This window comes from Typopeltis vanoorti, chromosome 23 (genome assembly GCF_054136105.1).
Source record: "Typopeltis vanoorti isolate ZY-2024b chromosome 23, IOZ_Tvanoo_1.0, whole genome shotgun sequence".
Taxonomy (NCBI): Eukaryota; Metazoa; Arthropoda; class Arachnida; order Uropygi; family Thelyphonidae; genus Typopeltis; species Typopeltis vanoorti.
In genome coordinates this window covers 58,448,336-58,471,380 of record NC_143571.1, presented here as the reverse complement: position 1 = coordinate 58,471,380, position 23,045 = coordinate 58,448,336, and the positions used below count along the sequence as shown (strand labels likewise).

General features: G+C 35.5%; 1 protein-coding gene across 2 annotated transcripts in view; it reads right to left on the bottom strand.

Moving 5' to 3' along the window:
• Nucleotides 1-23,045, bottom strand: part of Dnz1 (DNZDHHC/NEW1 zinc finger protein 11) — a 159,448-nt gene that overhangs the window by 64,284 nt on the left and 72,119 nt on the right. For both annotated transcript variants that reach the window (XM_090412977.1, XM_090412978.1), the window contains exon 5: nucleotides 9,122-9,218. In XM_090412977.1, the coding sequence (XP_090269103.1) occupies nucleotides 9,122-9,218 (97 nt within the window). The remainder of the gene's footprint in view (nucleotides 1-9,121; nucleotides 9,219-23,045) is intronic.

Sequence of the window (23,045 nt, the reverse complement as noted above, 5' to 3'; positions counted from 1 at the left end):
GTTCTTTTGAAATGCCTTTAGCAATTTCACACTATGAACTTCAAATGAATTTCTTTTGCCGTTAAAACCTTCTTTTACAAAGAATTTTATAACTGCATGATACTCAATTTTATCCATTTCAATTGATACAGGCAACACTTTTGCTTCAGACAGCTGTATAAATCAAACTATTTGATAGAATGATTTGCAATTTCACACAGATGCTTATGACAGATGTACCAAATTAGTAAAAAAAAAAAATCTTACTGACAGTGTTTCCATCTATGGTTGAAGCAGAGAACTTTTCAGACCAATCGAAATATTCCCGTTTTGTGACCACATGTTTATTAGAAAACTGTTTTTTAAAAACTAAACAAGTACTAAAAATAACCTGACAAGTTTCATTAGTCGTAAGACTAACATATTCAGGAGTAAAGAGAACTAACAGTTTAAAGCATAAACTATAAGAAATTACAACAAACAAGTTCATTTGTTGGTATTATGAGCACCAAAAAAGTTCATTAAAAAAACTGAATAATAGATCTATACAACTGTTAATGCGTGTTAGTTGGAGACAATGCTATTTGTTGTTGAGTTCTGTGGTTCACGTTCACTCTGTCCAAGGTCTGAAGTGGGTAAATTTTTAATAAACAATGAGCAAACTTGATTTAAAATCAAACTTTGGTTATTGTTGTATTGTGTAGGAATTTTAATCATATTTGTCGCCTCTTTGAATTTTCTTGTGAAACAATTCTTATCAATATAGTACATGTTTGTTCTATCCCAGCATACATAATGACCGGTAGAAGCTGTGTGATATCCTAAGCCAGATTTATGTTCTCTCTTCTTTTGTACATCCTTTTGATGTTCGCTCATGCGGATTTCCCCCGATTCAAATCTCCCTGTCTAGACCACGTAGCAGATGCCACAGGAACAATGAATATTATAAACCACTGGTTTTTTCGTAAGGTGATGTGAAAATCAAGTTTCAGAGGATGAAGAGGTATTTTTATATTTTTTGTTCAAGTGGTAGGAAAGTCACTTTTATGTTGTACTTGTAGAGTAATTTAGCTAATTTATCTGTTACATTCTTGATATAAGGAAGGGTGACTGCGTTCTTGAAGTCTTGTTTATTTAAGTTTTTTTGTAGGTGCTGTATTGAGAATTTTCTTAATTATCTTAGTTGTGTAACCATTCAGTTGTGGGATCTGTGTTAAATATTGTATTTCTTCTGTACTGGGGATGTTGTATGCTTTATCCCTTAAGGTTTTTATTAGGCCTATATTTTGCATCTGGTGGTGGTGTGAGGTAGCATGAAGAAATCTTCCTGTGTTTGTTGGTTTTCTATATATGGAGAATGATAACCTTCTAGTTCCAGAGTGAATTTTATGTTTGGATGCAAGTTATTAAGATAGTCTTTAAATGCAGTCAGTTGTAGTGCTGTTCCTGGCCAAAACATGAAGATATCGTCCACACAGCAGAGCCATATTTTTGGTTTTATGTGACAGTTTTGTAAAACATTATTTTCGAAATTTTCAATGTAATTTTCCTGCCACTTGAAAAAATATCAAGATCTCTTCATCCTCCGAAAGGTAATTTTCACATCACCTTATGTAAAAACCAGAGGTTTATAATATTCATTGTTCCTGTGGCATCTGCTACGTGGTCTAGACAGCGAGATTTGAATGGGGGGAAATCCGCATGAGCGAACATCAAAAGGACGTACAAAAGAAGAGAGAACATAAATCTGGCTTAGGATATCACACAGCTTCTACCAGTCATTATGTACTCTGGGATAGAACAAACATGTCCTATATTGATAAGAATTGTTTCACAAGAAAATTCAAAGAGGCAGCAATCATCATCATCATTATCAAATTTCTGCCATGTACCCTCAAGGGGTGTACAGGATATGATAGTACTACATGAAAAATTTACATCATTACTAACTTCCTATCTACAATTTTCCTCCAAATCAGTCTGTTACTTGTCAAGACTCCAACATTATCAGATCTTATATTTCTATCGTCTAAGGCACTTTGTACCGTATCAATCCACCTATATCTTGGTCTTCCTCTGGGTCGTTTTCCTGCCAACCTGGCAGAGAACACTTGTTTTGCTAATCTTTCCTCTCCCATTCTATTTAAGTGACTGTACCACCTGAGATTAGCTCTGCTAATGCATTCCTGGATGCTGACAATGTCAGGTTCTTTCCTAATATCCTCATTTTTAATACAATATTGCCATTGATGCCATCTGTTCACACCTCTAATCTTTCTCAGGACTCTCATATCTGCGGTCTCTAGTCTTTGGTCAAGTGTTTTACTTCTGACCCAGCTCTCAGATCCATAAGTTAAAACTGGTTTGAACACTGTCTTGTATACAGCTAATTTACTGTTCGGACTAATTTCTCTCTTATTCCACATGAATTTATTCAATTGACTTCCCACCATACCAGCTTTGCTGATTCTGTTGTCTATTTCTATATTTAATTTACCATCTTCAGTAAAAATCGTGCCTAAGTAGCTGAAATGTTTTACTTGTTCCACAGGTTCTCCATTCACAACACAGTTGACATTTTCAATGATTCTGCCTATTTTCATTGTCTTTGTCTTTTTATTGCTGACTTTCATACCATATCTATTACAACAGCTATTCAATTTAGTCAGAGAATCTTGCAGACTTGTAGCAGATTTATTTAGAAGTATAACATCATCCGCATAAAGCAAAGAGCTGACATTAACATCTCCAATTTTGATATCAGGTTTAATACCACTTTCCTTCATAATGTGATCCATATAGATAATGAATAACAGAGGGGATAATGTACATCCTTGTCTCACAGCAGATTTAACATTAAACCATCTTCCTCTACTTCCTTCAATTTTCTAACTGCTGACTTACAACTCAAATAAAGACTAAGTATTGCTTGATATAATGCCCCATTGACACCATATAACTGCAGCATATTGAATAGCTTCTCTCTTGGCACCTTGTGAGGCAGCAGATATGATTAAAGAGGCAGCAAATATGATTAAAATTCCTACACAATGCAACAAAAATCAAGGTTTGATCTAAAATCCAGTTTAGTCATCATTTATTAAAAATTTATCCACTTCAGACATCGGACAGAGTGAAAGTGAACCACAGAACACGACAATAAATATCATCGTCTCCAACTAACGCACATTAACGGTTGAATAGATTTGTTATTCGGTTTTTTTTAATGAACTTTTTTTATGGGGGTGCTTAAGGGTCAAAGCTGTATAACTGAGAGGAGACCTCCACATAGCCTTTAAAGGAATGCGGAGAACCGACCAGAGCTTCTGACCTAATGTCCAATCCTCACCTTCTCGTGGTGCACCCTGTTGGGTATCTACTTGGATACTGAACGGACGAGGATGGGCTGGCAATTTGGGATTTAGCAACCAAATTTTATTCTTATTGGTTAAACCAAAATATAGAATGATGGTACAACATGACTAAATTTCATGCCGGCTGGGGCGTCGCCTTGTTTAACCGGGCGACCCCCGTTGTTTTCGCCAGGGAACCAGGGCGAACAGCGAAAAGTCAGCTACTGGAACAAATCTGAAAATAAACTCCAACTCAACATCACCAGAGTTAAAGATCGGTACTATCAACGTAAGAAGCCTGAATGCAAAGAAATGGAGCTAGCTGAGGAATTAGATAAGTACCAGATCGACATAATAGGGGTGATTGAAACAAAAAAGACTAAAACTGGTGAGATCTTTCTGAGCAATAAATACAAAATGTTATATTCAGGCAATGACAATCAAGGAAAAGAAGGAGTAGCCATAGTATTCAACACAAAATACGAGGCTAATCTTCTTGAATGGCAGTCAGTCTCAAGTAGAGTAATGTGGGCAAATATGAGAATGGGGAACTGGACAATGAGACTTATTTGTGCCTATGGTCCCACAGAAGGTTCTACTAAGGCAGAAGTGGAGGAATTTTTTGAGGCTTTAGAAAAAGCAACTGACATAATGAAAAATGAAAAGTTGGTCCTTGTTGGGGATCTAAATAGCAGAGTAGGAAATGATTGTGAGACATACAAAAATATTTTGGGAAAATTTGGAGAAAAGAGCAAAGCTAATAATAATGGCAAATATCTGTTGGATTTCTGCTCAAGACATGGACTGGTTATTACTAACACCATGTTCCAACATAAAAATGTGCACAAATTCACATGGAGAGAAGAGGCTAGGAATAAGAAAAGTCTCATTGACTATGTTATTTTTGATAGTGATGTTTTCTCTCTGGTGCAGGACACCAGAGTGTACAGAGGATTTGAAATTGGAAGTGATCACTATTTAGTCTTGAGCAGGATAAAATTGAATTTCATATTGAAAAGAATAACATGTAAGAAAGTTTTAAAGCGAATAAAAGTTGAGCAGCTCTCAGATGTGAGCTGTAGACTAAAATACACAAAGATTATTGAAGAAAAAATGAAAGAGTTTGAGAACAGGAATCAAACCTTGGAGATTCAGTGGCAAACTCTGAAGAAAACATTGATTGATTCTGCCAGAGAGGCATGTGGTGAGGTTGTCTGTAAGGATAAAAAAATCAGAACTCCCTGGTGGACACAGGAAGTTAAAGAGGCAGTGAAGGAAAAGAAGAAAGCATACCAAAAGTTCCTGTCAAATAAGTCAGCTTGTGCTCTTAGAGAATATAGAGACAAATGCAAGAATGCTAAACACTGTGTAAAACTAGCTAAACAAAAGTCATGGGAGGACTTTGGCAAGACTTTGGAGGAAAGAGTGCTGTAAAAGGAATTAGAGATGATAAAGGTGACATGAAAATGGGAGAAAAAGATATGCTTGAAGTATGGAGTAATTACTTTGAAAAACTGCTAAATGAAACAAGCAGTGATGACAGCACAGTGGTAAAAAACGCTGACCAGGCATGCAGTCAGGAATACATATCCATACTTGAAGTAGAAAAAGCCATCAAAGGCTTGAAATGTGGAAAGGCAGAGTAGATGATATTCGACCAGAAATGCTGAAGTATGGTGGTATAAGAGTCTTACAGTGGCTGCACTGCATAGTTCAGAAAGCCTGGACAGAGGGACGAATTCTCGATGATTGGAGTAGAGCTCTCATAGTACCCATATATAAAAAGGGAAATAAAACTGCATGTGAGAATTACAGAGGTATTTCCCTACTGAATGTTCCTGGCAAGATATATGCAGTATACTTGAGAAACGGTTGAGAAGAATTGTGGAAGAAAAACTTGGTGAAGAACAAGCTGGATTCAGGCCAAATAGAGGCTGTCAGGATCAGATCTTCACTTTACGACAAATAGTTGAGAAAGCATGGGAATATAACAAAGATCTGTATTCAAGTTTTGTCGATCTGGAAAGGCATATGACAAGGTGCCAAGAGAGAAGCTATTCAATACGCTGCAGTTATATGGTGTCAATGGAGCATTATATCAAGCAATACTTAGTCTTTATTTGAGTTGTAAGTCAGCAGTTAGAATTGAAGGAAGTACAGGAAGATGGTTTAATGTTAAATCTGGTGCGAGACAAGGATGTACATTATCCCCTCTGTTATTCATTATCTATATGGATCACATTATGAAGGAAAGTGATATTAAACATGATATCAAAATTGGAGATGTTAATGTCAGCTCTTTGCTTTATGCGGATGATGTTATACTTCTAAATAAATCTGCTACAAGTCTGCAAGATTCTCTGACTAAATTGAATAGCTGTTGAAATAGATATGGTATGAAGGTCAGCAATAAAAAGACAAAGACAATGAAAATAGGCAGAATCATTGAAAATGTCAACTGTGTTGTGAATGGAGAACCTGTGGAACAAGTAAAACATTTCAGCTATTTAGGCATGATTTTTACTGAAGGTGGTAAATTAAATATAGAAATAGACAACAGAATCAGCAAAGCTGGTATGGTGGGAAGTCAATTGAATAAATTCATATGGAATAAGAGAGAAATTAGTCGGAACACTAAATTAGCTGTATACAACACAGTGTTCAAACCAGTTTTAACTTATGGATCTGAGAGCTGGGTCAGAAGTAAAACACTTGACCAAAGACTAGAGACCACAGATATGAGAGTCCTGAGAAAGATTATAGGCATGAACAGATAGCATCAATGGCAGTATTATATTAAAAACGAGGATATTAGGAAAGAACTTGATATTGTCAGCATCCAGGAATGCGTTAGCAGAGCTAATCTCAGGTGGTATGGTCACTTAAACAGAATGGGCGAGGAAAGATTAGCAAAACAAGTGTTCTCTGCCAAGTTGGCAGCAAAACGACCCAGAGGAAGACCATATAGGTGGATTTATACGGTACAAAGTGCTTTAGACGATAGAAATATAAGATCTGATAATGTTGGATTCTTGACAAGTAACAGACTGATTTGGAGGAAAATTGTAGATAGGAAATTAATAATGATGTAATTTTTTTCATGTAGTACTATCATATCCTGTACACCCCTTGAGGGTACATGGCAGGAATTTGATGATGATGATGATGACTTTTTTGATGTTCATAATACCAACAAATGAACTTGTTTTTTGTAATTTCTTATAGTTTGTGCTTTAAACTGTTAGTTCTCTTAACCACTGAAGATGTTAGTCTTACGACTAACGAAACTTGTCGGGTTATTTTTAGTACTTGTTTAATTTTTTAAAAAACAGTTCTCTAATAAACATGTGGTCACAAAAGTGAATATTTCTATTGAACTTCTTAATCACAGAAACTTACGCATGAACTTTTCAGACCGCCCTCGTATATATTAACTTCTCTATTGGCTGAGATGGATGAAATAGTGAGACCAAATTGCACTTCTTATCTATGTTATTCAACAGGTGTTATAGAATCATATCCAGATTTAGCTCATCTATAAATGTCATGGCTGGTAGTGGTGTTAGTGATATCAGGAAGGATCCAACATCAGATGTGCAACTGTTTGCTGTTGACGCAAAGTAGGAAGGGCAATCAGGATGTTACTGATATTCAGCAATTACAAAATGATTTGAATAGACTGGAAATTTGGGCAAATGAAAATGGCTGTCAATTTAATGTTAGTAAGTGTAAAGTTATGTACTCTGGCATGATGAGATTTCCAGCGGCATATTATATTAATGGCATTATGCTACAAGAAACTGAGGAGGCAAGGGATCTTTGACATAATGGTGGATAGGAATTTGAAGTTCAAAGGTCACATAGCAAAAGGTGCAAATACAAATCAGAAGATAATTGCAATAAGACTACACCTGGATTATTGTGCACAGATTCGGTCTCCCGGGTTCCAAGAGGATAAAGAAGCTGTGGAAAGGGTGCAAAGAAGAGTTACAAAGATTATATCTGAATTACGGGATTTAGATTATGAGGACAGATTGAGAGTATGTGGATTACAGACTCTGGTTAACAGGAGAAAGAGGAGTAAATATGACAGAGGTCTATAAACCTTTGAATGGATGTTATAGGATATCATTTGAAGAAATTTTTCTTTATGTGGAAGCTGGGGGAGAGAACATGGGGGCATCCATGGAAGTTAAATTTGTTAAAAGGAAAAGGTCTTGGTTTTTCTCCTACAGAGCAGTGACTGAATGGAATAGTTTGCCTTTAGAGATAGCGAATGTGTCTAGTGTGAATGAATTTAAGGGAAGATATGACAGCTGTTTGGCTGATTTATAGCTTCCCTCAATGAGTTCTTATCTCCCTGGAGGATAATAATAATAATAATAATATTTGATCATTTATGATCAAATATTATCTACTCCAGCTATCTTTCCACATTTCAAGTTTCTCATGACTTTTTATACCTCAATAGTTAATATGTATTCCTGTTTCCATTCTTTCTGAAAATTTTCTACTATTTTCTGTCACTGCTTGTTTCGTTAACAGTCTTTCAAAGAAATTACTGCAGACATCTAGGATATCCTCACCTTCAGTTTTCATATCACCTTTAATATTTTAGATTCCTTTTACAGTACTCTTTCCTCCATTTCAAAGCTTTTCCAATAGTCTCCAGAACATTTTTCCATTTTTATGATATTTATCTTAAATGTTCTTACTGAAGTATTCTCGTAACTGCTGTTTAGCTACATTTACACAAAGCTTAGCTTGCTTACATTTTTCTCTGTATCTTTTAGGGCATCTGCTGACTTATTTGCTATCAACATCCAGTATGCATTCTTCTTTCCAACGACTGCTTCTTTAATATCTTGTTTCCACAATGGTGTTCTTATTGTGCTATTCTTGCAGACTTCATAATATGTCTCATTAGCTGAATCAATCAATGTTTTTTTCTTCAGAGTTTGCCAATGTAACTACAAAGTTTGGTTTTTGTTTTCAAATTGTTTCATTTTTTTATTTCAATAATGTTTGTATAGTTGAGTCTACAGTTTACCTGTAAAAGCTACTCAACTTCAATTCTTTTCAAAAACTTTCTTAAATATATTTCTTTTCAATTTGATATTCATTTTTATCCTACTTCGAACTATCACTTTCAATTTTAATTCTGTTAACTTTCGTATTGTGAACCAGCACATAGTTATCACTATCTACAATAATTATTCCATTTCTTCCTTAGAACTTTCTGTGGGACCATTGGTACAAATATCCATTCCCCCTCCACCCATTTTTAAGTTTGCCCACAAAACCCTACTTGAAATTGCCTTTGAATCAAGAAGTTGATCTTCATGTTTGGTGTCGAATATTAATGCTACTCCTTCCTTTCCTTGATTGTTATTGCATGAATATAACATCCTATACTTATTATTTAGTAAGATCTCATTGGTTTTTGAGATCTTACTAAATTTGAGATCTTCTTTCTCAGTGATGCCAATTATATCCACATGGTACTTTTCCATTTCTTCTGCAAGTTCAATTTTCTTTCCATTAATACTCCTTATGCTGATGGTTCCTATGTGATATCACAGGTATATGTTAAGAATCAACATTAGCTTGCCAATGAAATGAAATCGCTTCATAAAATGTTTTACCTACTGGACTATATGTTAAAGTTTTATACTCTACTAATGATACTAATAAAATGTTTTATAATTTTCTCTAAAAATATGTACAAATTAAAATGAGTATTTTTTTTTTCATTTTTAGTATATAAAACATTGTGTAATAGCACTTACACTCTATGTTGCTTAAAAGTAATTTCATGGTTGCATTCCATACAGTCTTTCATCCAAGAAACTACCACCATGGCAATTGTATACATGCTAGCCAAGCCTGTTAGAATAAAACGGAAATGTATTCATGTTGAAAAATAAGATTCTTTAGAGAAAAAAAATATATATATATATATATATATTTGAAACTAATGGGGCACTTTTAATACGAAAGTGACAAGTATAAGAAAATAACTGAAACACTAAATTTACAAATGCAAATCCTACCATAAATACTAAATAATGAAATGTTTTAGTCTCTGAAACACACTACATAAAATTATTCAAAAAAATGATGACAAATTATATGAGATTTAATAATAAAAATACAACATAACATGCAGCACTACATATCAGAATTAGAAGAGAGAGAGAGAGAAAGAGTGAGTGAGTGAGTGTGTGTGTGTGTAATTTTCCAAGATTGTTTCATTTCTTTCTCTTATGACAATATAACAAAAAATCCAGTCCTCATTCTGTGGAGACTGAACTGTAACTGGCCAAAGCAGTGGGAAGCAACACAATGGCAAAGGAGCTAAGAATCACTGGAGGTATCACAGCCATTTTGATGATGACTGTAGCAATGTATAAAGAATGATCCTTTTCCTCCGATTCAAGATTTCTTGAATAGGAAGAGGGATTTGGTAAAATTAACTCAGGCTTCAGTGAAGTATGGAGAAAGAGGAAAAACATTATAGAACTACATAGTGGATACCTATGTACACAGAGGCTCCAAGACTGAGGTTGCAAATTATAGACCAATTAATATATCTGGAGGGGTGGTTCAAGTTTTGGAGAAATTGGTAATAGAATTCAGGACTGGGTAGACAGCAATATGATACTTTATAAGGGGCAACATGGTTTTGTGAAAGGTAGGTCTTGCCTCAGTAACTTGCTTACTTTCTATAATAAAGTAACAGCAGAGTTGGATAAAGGAAATCATTACTCAGTGATATTGCTAGACTTTGCAAAGGCATTTGACAAGATTCCACATGGAACTCTGTTGCATAAATTAGAGCAAATGGGTATGGATCTGAAGCTGGTGATTTGGATTAGAGGATGGTTGGTGGATAGATACCAAAGAGTGGTTTACAGAGGAGCTGAGTCCAAGAGAAGGCAAGTGACTAGTGGTGTACCTCAAGGTTCAGTGCTTGGTCCTCTATTTTTTAATTTGTACATCAATGATACTGAGAATACTTTGAAAGGAAATATCGACTTGTTCACTGATGATGCAAAATTAGAAAGAGTGATAGCCAATTCAGATGATGTAGATATCTTGCAGGATGACTTAAATAGGCTGATAGCATGAACTAAGGTAAACAGCTGTCAGTTTAATGTGGCTAAGTGTAAGGTGATGCACTTCGGGAGGATAAGATCACATGCTGTTTACTATATTAACGGAACTGAACTGCAAGAAGTTGACGAGGCAAGGGACTTGGGAGTTATTGTGGAAAGAGAATTTAAGTTTAAAGAGCATATTGCAAAGACTGCCAAAACATCACATCAAACTGCATGGTTGTTGAAGAACACACTAACAAGCAGGGATAAAGAAGTTATTGTTCCACTTCATAAGACATTAATAAGACTGCATTTGGGCTACTGTGCACAGATCTGGTCACCTGGATTTCTTGGCGATGAAGAAATGGTGGAGAGGATTCAGAGGCGAGTTACAAAGATTGTTGTAGGTCTGTGGGATGTTCCCTACGAGGATAGACTGAAGATCTGTGGGCTCCAAAAACTAGCTGATAGATGTAGGAGAGAAGATATGAAAGAAGCATATAAATTATTAAAGGGATTTTACAGGATTGATATGACATTTTTAAGACCAGTGCAGGAAGAGAGAGAATGAGGGGGCCCTCCCTGGAAATTATGCAAGAGTGTGGTTACCAAGGATGTTAGGACTAGATTTTTTACTTGGAGGGTTGTGAAGGGGTGGAATGAGCTGCGAGAAGTGGTTGTGAATGCTTCATCTATGAATGAATTTAAGGAGAAGTATGATAGGTATTGTGCAAATAATGGTTAGTGTGGGAATGTGGGGTCTCCACGATGAGTCTTTTAACTCCATGGAGACACCATTATTATAATAATAATAATAATCTTCACTAAAAACTGTGCCTAAATAGATGAAATATTTTACTCTCCATATCATCGTTTTATATGTCCCCATTCAGAATGCAGCTGAAATTTTTATGTTCCTGCCTATTTTCATAATTTTGGTCTTTTATTGCTGATTTTCATGCAAACATATTACAGCTGTTATGCAATTCAGTTAGAGAATCCTGGAGACTTATACTGGATGTGATTAGGAATACAATTATTTGCATAAAGCAAAGAACTAAGTTGCTCTTAAGATAACATTCTCCCACCAAATTAATGCAAACATATTTGTTTAGGTTAGGAGAATTCTTCATAGCCATGGCTGACTCAAAAGATAATCTTTAGGATCTGTAACGGATCTGTTCTAAATAGCACAGTTTTCTTCCATCTAATCCTGTGTGCAGGGGTGTCCAAAGTGGTCTGCCAGTCCTGACTTGCCATAATAACAGCAACCAACGTATTTTTTTATGTTCTTCCAGGCGGATGTTAACAGATCTTCTTGTCTGCCTATAGTATATAGTAGGCAAAGTCACAGTCACACGAAACTTCATACACTCCAGGGTATGTAAAAGGGTGAAGTTTATCCTTAGGTGAGCAGAGTTGCTAATTTAACATGAGCTTTGAATGTGGTGCGAAGGCTATGTTTCATCAGTACTCTGGCTATATTTTCTGATGTACCTCTGACATAGGGAATAGAAATGGTAATGTTGTGTTCCTGCGTATTAGGGGAGGGATGGGTAATGGAGCTATGGAGTATTTTATCTATTTTGTAGGAACTGTAGCCATTGGCCAAGAACATATGGCACAGATATTTGAGTTCTGTGGACAGAGCTGTGTCATTAGAATGAATGGCTCTTGCTCTGTGTGTAAGTGTTTTTAAAATGTCATACTGCTGGACTGGATGAAAATGTGATTATGCAGATATCTTCCTGTGTGTTGGTTTTCAGTAAATGAAAAAAGACAGTGATCCATCTGAAAGGAGGGTGACTCTAAAGTGTCGGGAAAATGTAAACAGTTAATATTTCTGCTGTAAAGTGGATTTTGGGGGTGTTGACTGTTCAGGTAGGTGACAAATTCATCCAAAGTGTCCTGTCCATGGGGCCAAATGGCAAACATCATCAACATAGCATAACCACACTAGAGGCTTGAATGTAGCTGTTGTAAGTACTTTGTTTTCAAAGCGTTCCATGTAAAAGTTTGCTAAAGGAGGCGAGAGGAGGGAACCCATAGCAGTACCATTAATCTGTTTGTAGATTTTTCCTCCCCATGTAAAGTAACCAGTATGCATAGTGAATTTGAATAAGTCAAAGATATCATGGGGAAATTGAGACTTGATCAAATCAAGAGTGTTCTATAAGTGATATGTTGGTAAAATAAAGAGTTGACATCAAAACTAACCATTATGTCATAATTTTTAGGATGTGATTTTAAACTAGTGATTTGAAATGGCCCTATGACCCATAGTCAATAGCTTGTCCAACAGTTAGCCAAGTCTCTTGCTTCCCTTACTGGCAGCTCCTCTACTTATGTAAAAAATTCAGTCCATTTCAAATCACCAGTTAGAAATATAACCAATTAATAAAACATCGTTTTATAAAATAGTTTGTTTGGTGTTGTCAATAGTGTTAAAAAATAAGTCATGAATAGATAATGAATGAGAGGGGAGATAATATGCATCCTTGTTTTATACCTGATTTTACAATGAACCATCTTCCGTTATTCCCTTCAATTCTAACTGCTGACTTAACAACTTAAATACAGACTGTATTGCCCTGTATAGTGTTCCATTTACCCCGTATAACTGTAGTGTTTGGAAAAGCTTTTCCCTGGGCACCTTGTCATATGCCTTTTCCAGATCTACAAAACTTAAATACAGATCCTTGTCATTTCCCATGATTTCTCAATTATTTGTCATAAAGTGAAAATCTGATCCTGACAACTTCCATTTGGCATGAATCTGGCTTGTTTTTCTCCAGGTTCTCTTTCACTATTTTTATCAGCCTCTTTTCAAGAATGCTTGCATAAATTTTACCTGGATTACTTAGTGAAGTCAACTAAAGAATTACTTAGTAAAGAATTACAAGTCAGAGAGGTTGTTCCTGGAATCAACAGAAGCCTTGAAACATACTCCAAACCTCAAGAAGTATGGCTGTATAAATCTACCAAAGATTTGGGAGACAGTCATCCTAAGACCAAATTAATATCTGTTTTTTTTTTTTAAACTTAGATGGTGACTAATTAAGACTTTAGTCTTTGTGTTGCACACTACAATTATTCATACTAGTCCCACTGTTCACCAGATTGTTGTTGTCTTGCTACTATAACAAACTTTGTTTGTGTGCTCTGAAGATGCTGGATATAATACCAGCGAAATATTAGCATTTAAGTTAATAAATAGTTATTTTCTTATCAATCTGTGTTCGCATCTATACCGTTAAAATCCAATCAACATGTGCGACAAACACATAATCCTTTCCAAACACTTAGTAAAGAAATTCCTCTGTAATTCTGGAATTCAACTTTATTCCCTTTTTTACAGATGGGAACTATGAGCGCTCTATTTCAATCACCTGGAATTCAACCTTCTAAGTTATATGAATTATGTAATATAGTCTCTGCAATACTCATATACCTCCACATTTGAGCATTTCTGGTCAAATATCACCTATTCCAACTGCTTTTCCTCATTTCAAGTTTTTGATGGCTTTTTCTACCTTAAATACTGATATGTACTTCTGTTTGCATTTCTCTTGAAAAGTTTCTTCTACTGTTCTGTCACTGCTTGTTTAATAGTCTTTCAAAGTAATTACTCCAGGCATCTAGGATATCCTTATCATTAGTTTTCATGTCACTTTTATCATCTTTGATTCCTTGTGCAGTACTTGAAAAGCATCACTAAGGTTTTTTCAACAGTCTCCAGAACATTTTCCCCACCTTTCTGATATTTACCATCTATATTCTTACTGAAGTCTTTCCATAACTTTTATTTAGCTACTTTCACACATAGCTTAGCTCTCTTGCATTTTTCTCTGAATTGTTTTGGAGGATCTACTGACTTATTTGAAATATTTTATGAGGAAATCTGATACATGACTAACAAAGGAAAACAATAGCTTAAATTATTATGGGAGACTTCGATGCAAGGACTGGCCAACAATAAGAAGATGAAATATCAGCTGATAAATTTGGCTATGATGAACGAGATGAATGTGGAAACCTTCTAGTAGACTCATCAAAACTCTTCATTAAGAACTCCTTGAAAAGCAAAATAGATTATATCTTAACTAAACAAATTCATAATTATTTTACAAATTTAGAGACACAAATCACATGTTGAGATGATTATTTTACTAATCATTAATAAAATAACACCTGACGTTTTGACCCTTGTATTGAGGTCATCATTAGAAGGATATATGTGTATAGCGAACCAAGCTGCATGCTCTTGCACTCTATACTGGTAAATTAAATCTACACTGTTAATTAATCTTTTTCTTAGCCTGACCTCTAGCGATATTAAATAAAATAAAAGTTGAAAAAATAAATAAATAGAAAAAAAATTAAATATATAAAATAAAAAAATTAAAAAAATAAATAATAAATTAAAAAAAGATTATAATTAATAAATAAAATAAATAAAAAACTACAATAAACTCTGCTAAAGTCCTCATGTACTAAGATTGTTCTGGATTTGTACAGTTCAGATTGTTATACTATGATTTTCTTCAGGACTTGTGCAGTTCACGTTGCTATGGAATGTTGAGGGAAAAACACTTCCAGTCTTCTTGTATTGGGATTTTTCTTTGGCTTGTTCTGGTTGCTATAAAGGTTGCAGATGGGTCCTCCACATTCTTGGAATGGTTAGGCCATCATCATTTTTGTTTAGATTTGGGTTATGTTTGAGCATTTCCCATGCTTCTTTGAATCTCCTCTCAAACTAGGTTTTGGTGCGGTGTAGGGACTTGGTATTTTTCCAATCAATTCTGCGATATGTTTGGAGTGCATGATCAGAAAGGCTGGTGTTTTCAGAATGGAGGTATTTAATGTGTCATTTGTGTTCGTCCTTCCTAATTGGGATGGTTCGCCCTGTTTCCCCCTATGTATGGTAGGTTACATATGCATTGTTTTTTGTATACCCCCTGAGTGGGCTAGGTGTGGAGGAGAATCTTTGGAAGAACTGAGTAGGTGTCTTAATTTTGTCGGGGGTTTAAAGATGGTTTTGAGGTTGTATTTGTGTAGTGTTCTGTCTAGTTTTTCGGAAATGCCTCTAACATAAGATATGAAAATAGCATTCTTGAAATCTTTTTTGTTTTTACTAGTATCTCTGTGGAGGATCTTGTGAATAGTTTTTTTACTGTATCCATTTTTTATAAACGTATGGTTGATGATCTTGTATTCCTGATTTAGAGCTTGTTCATTTGAACAAACAGTTTGAGCTCTGGGTTTAAGGGTGCTTATGACACCTAATTTTTGTGTTGGGTGGTGATAAGAATTTTTGTGTATGTACTGGCCTGTGCATGTAGGCTTGCGGTAGACTGAGAAGGAGAGACAGCCTGAGGGAAGACGTGTGACGAGTGTGTCTAGGAACAGAAGAAGGTTGTTTTTTTTTTCTGTTTCAATGGTTAATTGGATACATTTGTGTTGTTTGTTCAAGTGGCTAAGGAATGTATTTAGTGCTCCGCGGCCATGGGGTCAAATGGCGAAAATATCATCGATGTATCTGAGCCAAATTTTGGGCTTTAGACACGCTGACGCTAGAGCTCTTTGCTCAGTCTTCCATATAAAAGTTAGCAATTGGGAGGGGGGGAAAGAGTGGTTGTACCCATGGCTGTACTCTCTTTTTGAAGGTAAAAACTGTTTTGCCACACGAAATATCCTGAGCGGAGTACGTGGGCAGTGATGTCGTGTGGAAATATGTTCTGTAGGAGTAAGATAGTATCAGTGATCGGGACATTGGTGAAAAGGGAAGTTATGTCAAAGCTGACTAATAAATCTTGATCGTTGAGTGTAATGTTTTTAATTTTGTTTATGAAATGTTGTGTATTTTTTATGTAGGAAGGGGGACTGACCTACCAATTCCTGCTAATTTTTTGGCTAAGAGGTAATTTGGACTGTTGATTCCTTCAACAATCAGACATAGTGGTGTGTCTATTTTGTGTATTTTTGGCAGGCCATAAATTCTGGGTGAGTGGGCATGATGAGGTATTAGTTTTTTTGGTTGTTTCTTCCAGCCACGTGTTAACGGATTTAATTAATTCAGTTGTTTTCTTTTTGATACGTTTTGTGGGATTGTAGTTCAACATTTGGTAGGTGTTGTGATCCGATACCAAATGGTTCATTTTCTCTATGTAAGTTGTCCGATCTAAAACAATAGTGGTATTCCCTTTATCTGCTTTTGTGATTATAATTTCCTGGTTATTTTTTAAGGATTTAAGAGCCTGTTTTTCCGTTTTGTTTATGTTGCTGTTTAGTTTTTTGTTTGAATTTAGTATATATGATGTTTCCATGCGTATTTTATCAGCTAGATTGGAGAGGAGGGATCTCAAACCTCTCCTGATATGATAAATGATATCAAGTTTGTTTATTGACCTCGGCGCAATGGTGTAGTTTAGACCTTTCTTCAGCAGTGAGAGTTCACCTTGGATGAGATTGTAGTTTGATTGGTTGATAACTAAGTTGTGGTCCGATGGTGGTTGGTTGCTCCTAGTTTCATTTGTGGGTGATTGGCTGCTCCTTTCGTTATGGCATCCTGATTGTCTTGTGCTTTCATGTTGTTGTAGTGCTTGAAACTTCATTATTAATTTTTCCTTGTTTTTCAGTAACAGGTGTTTGGTCGAGTCATCTGTGATCCTGTCTAAAATATCCCAAATTTCTGGATTAATGTAGTCAAACAGCTCTAATTTAAGTTGTAGAACTTTGGCTTGGGTAGATGCTGGGTTTTTTCGTGCCTCATGGATCTGTTCTCTTAACAAAGCTTTTTCCAATCAGGCATAGATATGGAGCACTTTAGCTGATTTAAACTTCTTCTTTAGCTTAATGCAGTTGGGTATTAAGTTGCTGTTTCTATATCGTTTCAAAAAAGCTAGTTGATTAGTTAACGAGGAAACACGTGTCTTTAGCTTACCGTAGAGGCTGCACTGTTTGTGGGTCAAATCTCCATGGATTATGATGACTCTTTCTTTTAAGGTTACACGGTGATCAGCATTCATATTTACGAATTTAGGGACACAAAACACACGTGTTGAAATGATTATTTTACTAATTATTAATAAAATAACACTTGACGCTTCAACTGCTTGGTTTTTTGTTTGAATTTAGTATACTCCATGCGTATTTTATCAGCTAGATTGGCATGGGGAGATTAAGTGGTTTCGCTTAAAAGAAAAGAGTGTGAGGAACCATTTTAGGAAGAAAGTGTTAGAGAGGATTTCGGATGGATTAGAAAGTGTACAAGACTGGTGGAGACATAATTCAAAAGTAATTCTAAGCTGTGCAACTGAGGTGCTTGGTGAAACATTCGGAAAGATTAGAGAGCAGAAGGAGGATTGGTGGTGGAATAATGATGTAAAAGAAGCAGTGACGGCTAAGAGGAAGGCAAAGCAGAAGTGGGATGAGTCAAGAGTAGAAGAGGACAGAGAGGAATACAGAGAGAAAAAGCGAGAAGCCAAGAGAGTTGTTGCACAGGCGAAGGCCATGGTATATCAAGGCCTTTATGATCAATTAGAAACAAAGGAAGGACAGAGAAAGATTTATCAATTGGCAAAATGTAGAAATAAGGCATCAAAGGACATTGTACATGTGAGGCAGATCAAAGACACTGGAGGAAGGATATTAAGGAGGGATGTGGATATAAGAAACAGACGGAAAATATACTCTGAAGGGCTTTTGAATGAAGAAAATGCAATGACTCACAGAGAAGATGGGGAGCCTTATGAGGGGATGGTGCAGAACATTAGTAGAGTGGAAGTGAAGGAAGCCATAAAGAGCATGAAGAATGGAAAATCAGTGGGCCCGACAGGATCCCAGTGGAGGCATGGAAGGCACTGGGGGAAGAAGGAATTGACCTGCTGTGGGATCTGTTAATAAAAGTTTGTCAACAGGAAAATATACCCAAGGAATGGAGGAAAAGTACTCTTGTCCCCATCTACAAGTGTAAAGGGGATGCTAAAGACTGTAAGAATTACAGAGGAATAAAGTTGATGTCCCACACAATGAAAATCCTAGAAAGGGTTCTTGATGGTAGATTGAGGAAGGAGGTGGAGATTGCAAAGAAACAATTTGGCTTCATGCCTGGTCAATCGACGACAGATGCTATCTTTGGGGTACGACAGATAATGGAAAAGTTTCGAGAGAAGCAACAGGAGCTGCATCTGGTATTTATTGATCTGGAGAAAGTATATGATAGAGTGCCAAGGCAAGAAGTCTGGAGGTGTCTGAGGGAGAAGAAGTTACCATAGAAATATATCAGGTTGGTGCAGGAGATCTCCCCCTGCCAATCTAGCTGATAAAATATGCATGGAGTATACTAAATTCAAACAAAAAACCAAGCAGTCGAAACGTCAAGTGTTATTTAATTAATAATTAGTAAAATAATCATTTCAACACGTGTGTTTTGTGTCCCTAAATTCGTAAATATGAATGCTGATCACTGTGTAACCGTAAAAGAAAGAATTAACTAAACAAAAATTATATCATACAAGACTGCACTCTTTTTAATAAATTCAACACATGCAATGATCACCAAATGGTGAGATGTAAAATGTCCCTGAACTCACAATAAAAAAGATAGATATTGATAATGAAGTTCAAGGAAAATCGATACAACAAATCTTCTGAACCATTGAAAAGCATTTCAGATGGAACTCAAACACCATTTCTCACCACTAGAAAAAATCTGAGAGGGAGAAGGATGACATAACAGCAACAGGTAACCCTTGTATAACGAGGTACTTATACAACACAGTTTCGATATAAGACAGTCTACAAACTGTAGTAACCCTTTATCTTTTCATATATTTTTCAACGAGCGACTTAAAAATCAAATTTTATCTTCGTTAAATTTGTGTCTGCCCGTATCGCACATGTAGTTATAAGTAGCGAATTTATATTAGGAGAAATACCCTTTAGCATGCATGTACATCAATTGTTTAGCTCCATATAAAGTATTTATTGTTGAAAATTGTCTTCATTTTCTGCCAGGAAAGCGCATTAAAAATCATAAGTGTGTTAATCTCAAGCTGAGTACTTTATTTTTTAGTGAGTTACATACAATATGTAATGCTCTTTTTTTTTTATGTAAAAAAAATATATTTTTACAGTAATATCCACTTAGAGCACTTTTGCGATATAGTTGAAAACTAAATGAGTGAATTAATTGATGGGGAAATAGATTTAAATGAGGAGGAACTGGAACAATTAATAGATGACGTTGAACCAAAATGGCAGGGCAAGTTCTGCTGAAGATTCTGATGAATCCGTTAAAGAATTCAGTTTAAAGAAATTAGCAGGATTGGACTTGGCAAGAAAGTTATTTTATGGATAATGATCTCTCAATGGAAAGCTCCGGAAAATTCACGAGACAATTGGATATTTGTTTAGCTCCATATGATGAACTTAATAAAAAATTGTAGCATAGTGGTAAGCAAGATCTTATTACTGACTTCTTGATAACTAAACCAGCCGAAGTATGCAATGAGAATTATACTAATGATGTCCAAGAGATTTCAAATGATGACGATTAAAATATACACTTTATTTTATTTTGCCTAAAACATTAATGTATTATGTGCAATGAAGTTTACGTACAATTTATAATTTTTTATAATTTTATACTATGTATTTGTTTTCTTAACTTACATGAATTACCTGAATTAAATAAAAATATATTTTTATTGAATATGTCATTGTTTATATAATCTTAAAAGAAAAAGAGAAAAAAAAATGATTTCAGAACCTAACCCTACTTTTTCTATATGATCTGAGTTTTGTATAGCATGATTTATATAACGTGACATTTTTGTGGAACCTAACATCCGTGTTATACGAGGGTTACCTGTAATAGGAAAATTACCAAAACATTGATGGAAGCAGCCACAAAGAAACCTGGAAAAAAAGCATTCAGAAAAGACAAAGTGCTCATGCAGAAATGAAGAAATATGAAGAAAGGAAATTTATCATCAGCAGTGGAGCATGCTGAAATTTGCAAGATTGTATCGAAGTGCATTACTGAGGACATAAGGCATACAATTGTGAGCTTATCCAGAAAATAAAAAATAATCAAAGCCTGCTTGTGCAAGACTGGTATCAACTGGGAAATGGAAGAAGTAGATAACAGGTCTTAAAAATTGATGGTGAAATTACAAAAAATAGAAAGGAAATTTTGAAGATAGTAGAAGAACTTTATGAAAAACTGTCAAGACTATAATAGGAATAAAAATCAAACCTAAGGAAAAAATGCTACCAGTTCTGTGAGAGGAAGTTATCCATGCTATCAAGAAAATGAGCCAAGGAAAAAAGGCCTTGGTGGCAGCATTACTGTGTAAGTATCTTAAAAAGCAGTATTTGCCAACTATTTACTAAATAGTCTTGACAAAGGCCTACACTCCATAGAGGAACAATGCTACAACAATTCCTTTACATAAAAAAGAGACCAAACAAGACCTGAAAAACTATCTGTAATTTCTACCTGTGATTTACGAGGTGTTCACAGGGATGCTGTTACACCATCTGAAGAAAGTGTTTTCCTTTGCTCAACCACATAACAAGCTTTAGAAGTTGTTTTGACATCATAGATGACATATAAGTACCATGAGAACTAATAGAGAGATCCAAGAAATAGAGATTCCCACTCTGCTTAGCATTTGTTGACTATAAGTAAGCATTTGATTCTGCAAGAATATCGGCAGTCACCAACTTCATGAAGTCTTGTTCCATAGATGATACCTACATTAAAATTATTCCTAATATCTGTGAGAATGTGACAGCAACAGTTAGGCTTTTTTAAAAACACAAGCCTGTTAAAACTGAGAAAGGAGTACACAAAAGGTGAAATCATACACCAAAATCTTTTAATGGAGCATTGCATGATTTTTCTAGAAATGAATTAAGAAAGAAAAGAATCAAAATTAATGGAGGCCACCTGATAGATCGATGCTTTTCTGATTACATCATTATTTTTGCAAATACTCCACCAGAATTAAAAAACATGATTTGGGAAGTAAAACAGAATAGCAAAGAGGAAGGATTGAAGATGAACTTGAAGACTAAAGTAAGTAATGATCAAAAACTTTAGAGATATGCTATATGTTGAGAATGTAATGCTGGAAAATGTGAATAATGGCAGAATCCAAGGAGAAATGGACTGACATGTGAAACTGGCACGAAGTGCATTTGGTAAAAACCTTAATATGTTTAAGAACACTTGTGTCTGAAAAGAAAAGTCTAACTGATGCATCCTATCAATTCTTACCTATGGATCGAGATCTAGACTCTTACCTGAAGAGATGGAGCCTCCATAGCTCAGTTGGTAAAAACGAAGCCCATTGGTCAGAAAGACCTGGGTTAGATTCCTGTTTATAACATAAGGTCATTTCCTCACCCCAGAGAAACTTGGGTTTTTCATTCCTCAAAAGAGTCAAATCACACATATCTACAAATACAGAACACTTCAGAGAACGATGGTAATCTCCACTGGCCCCTGACTAGGAAGTAGTAACTTCTGATCAATACCTCATCTCAGATACAAATGCTAACACTGGTATCCTAGATACTCCCATAGTTAACAACAACCTGGAGAGATGTCCAAAAGCTGAGACAACTCAGACTTAGAGAGACACATGATGGGAATTACAAAGCACAATAAGAAAATGAATACACAGATAAGAGGAATAAGAATGGAAGACATCGCCATCCATGTGAAAACTCTAAAATGGCAATGGGCAGGTCAAATTGCTACTGACTAACATTAGAGTACAAAAATATTGAACTGGACTGGAAAAGACTGTAAAAAACCTAGAGGATGACCATTTAGTCAGTGTAGAGATGAAATCAGGAAACATGGAGTAGCCTGGCAAACAAGCAACCCAGGACAAAAGTAAGTGGAGAAATCTTGGAAAGACCTTCATCCAGCAGTGGACTGAGAATGGCTGATGATGATATAAAGTGAATAAATAAATATACACTGGTTTCCATAAATTAAGGAACAAAGGGAAAAATCACAATAACTCAAAAATTGTATCATCATTTTTATGCAATTGATGAAAAGCAGTATGTTATGAGATGTGAAAGAAACATGCACAAAACTGTAAATAAATATTTTAATTTAGTAACAAATGGGTACATGAAGATAATGGTCAATAACAAGAGGCACTGTCAGAGTGCCTCAATAAGGAATGTGGTCTCCCCTCTACAGACTACGTGTTGTCTAGCATGCAGGCCACCTTCCATGAGGCTTTCTACACATAATGGAAGCAGATATTCTGCAGCTAATGCAAGGTCAGATTATAGTTCATTCTGGATAGCACTCCTGTTTTGGTGATCAGATAACAGGAGATATCAGTCAACCATTACAGTTGTAGTCCATTGCCTTCCTTCATTGTATTTCCAGAATGCTATTTGTAACTTCTGGAATTGGTTCCACATTCTGTGAACCATGAAATGCCTCATGTGCAATCTGGCTACCTGCAGCTTTTTGTAAGCCTCTAGTCTTATAATGGCTCACCTTCAGAATTCATCTGTTAAATGATGTCATGTAGCTATACCCAAGAAATTTCTATCATGAAATGTCATATTCTCA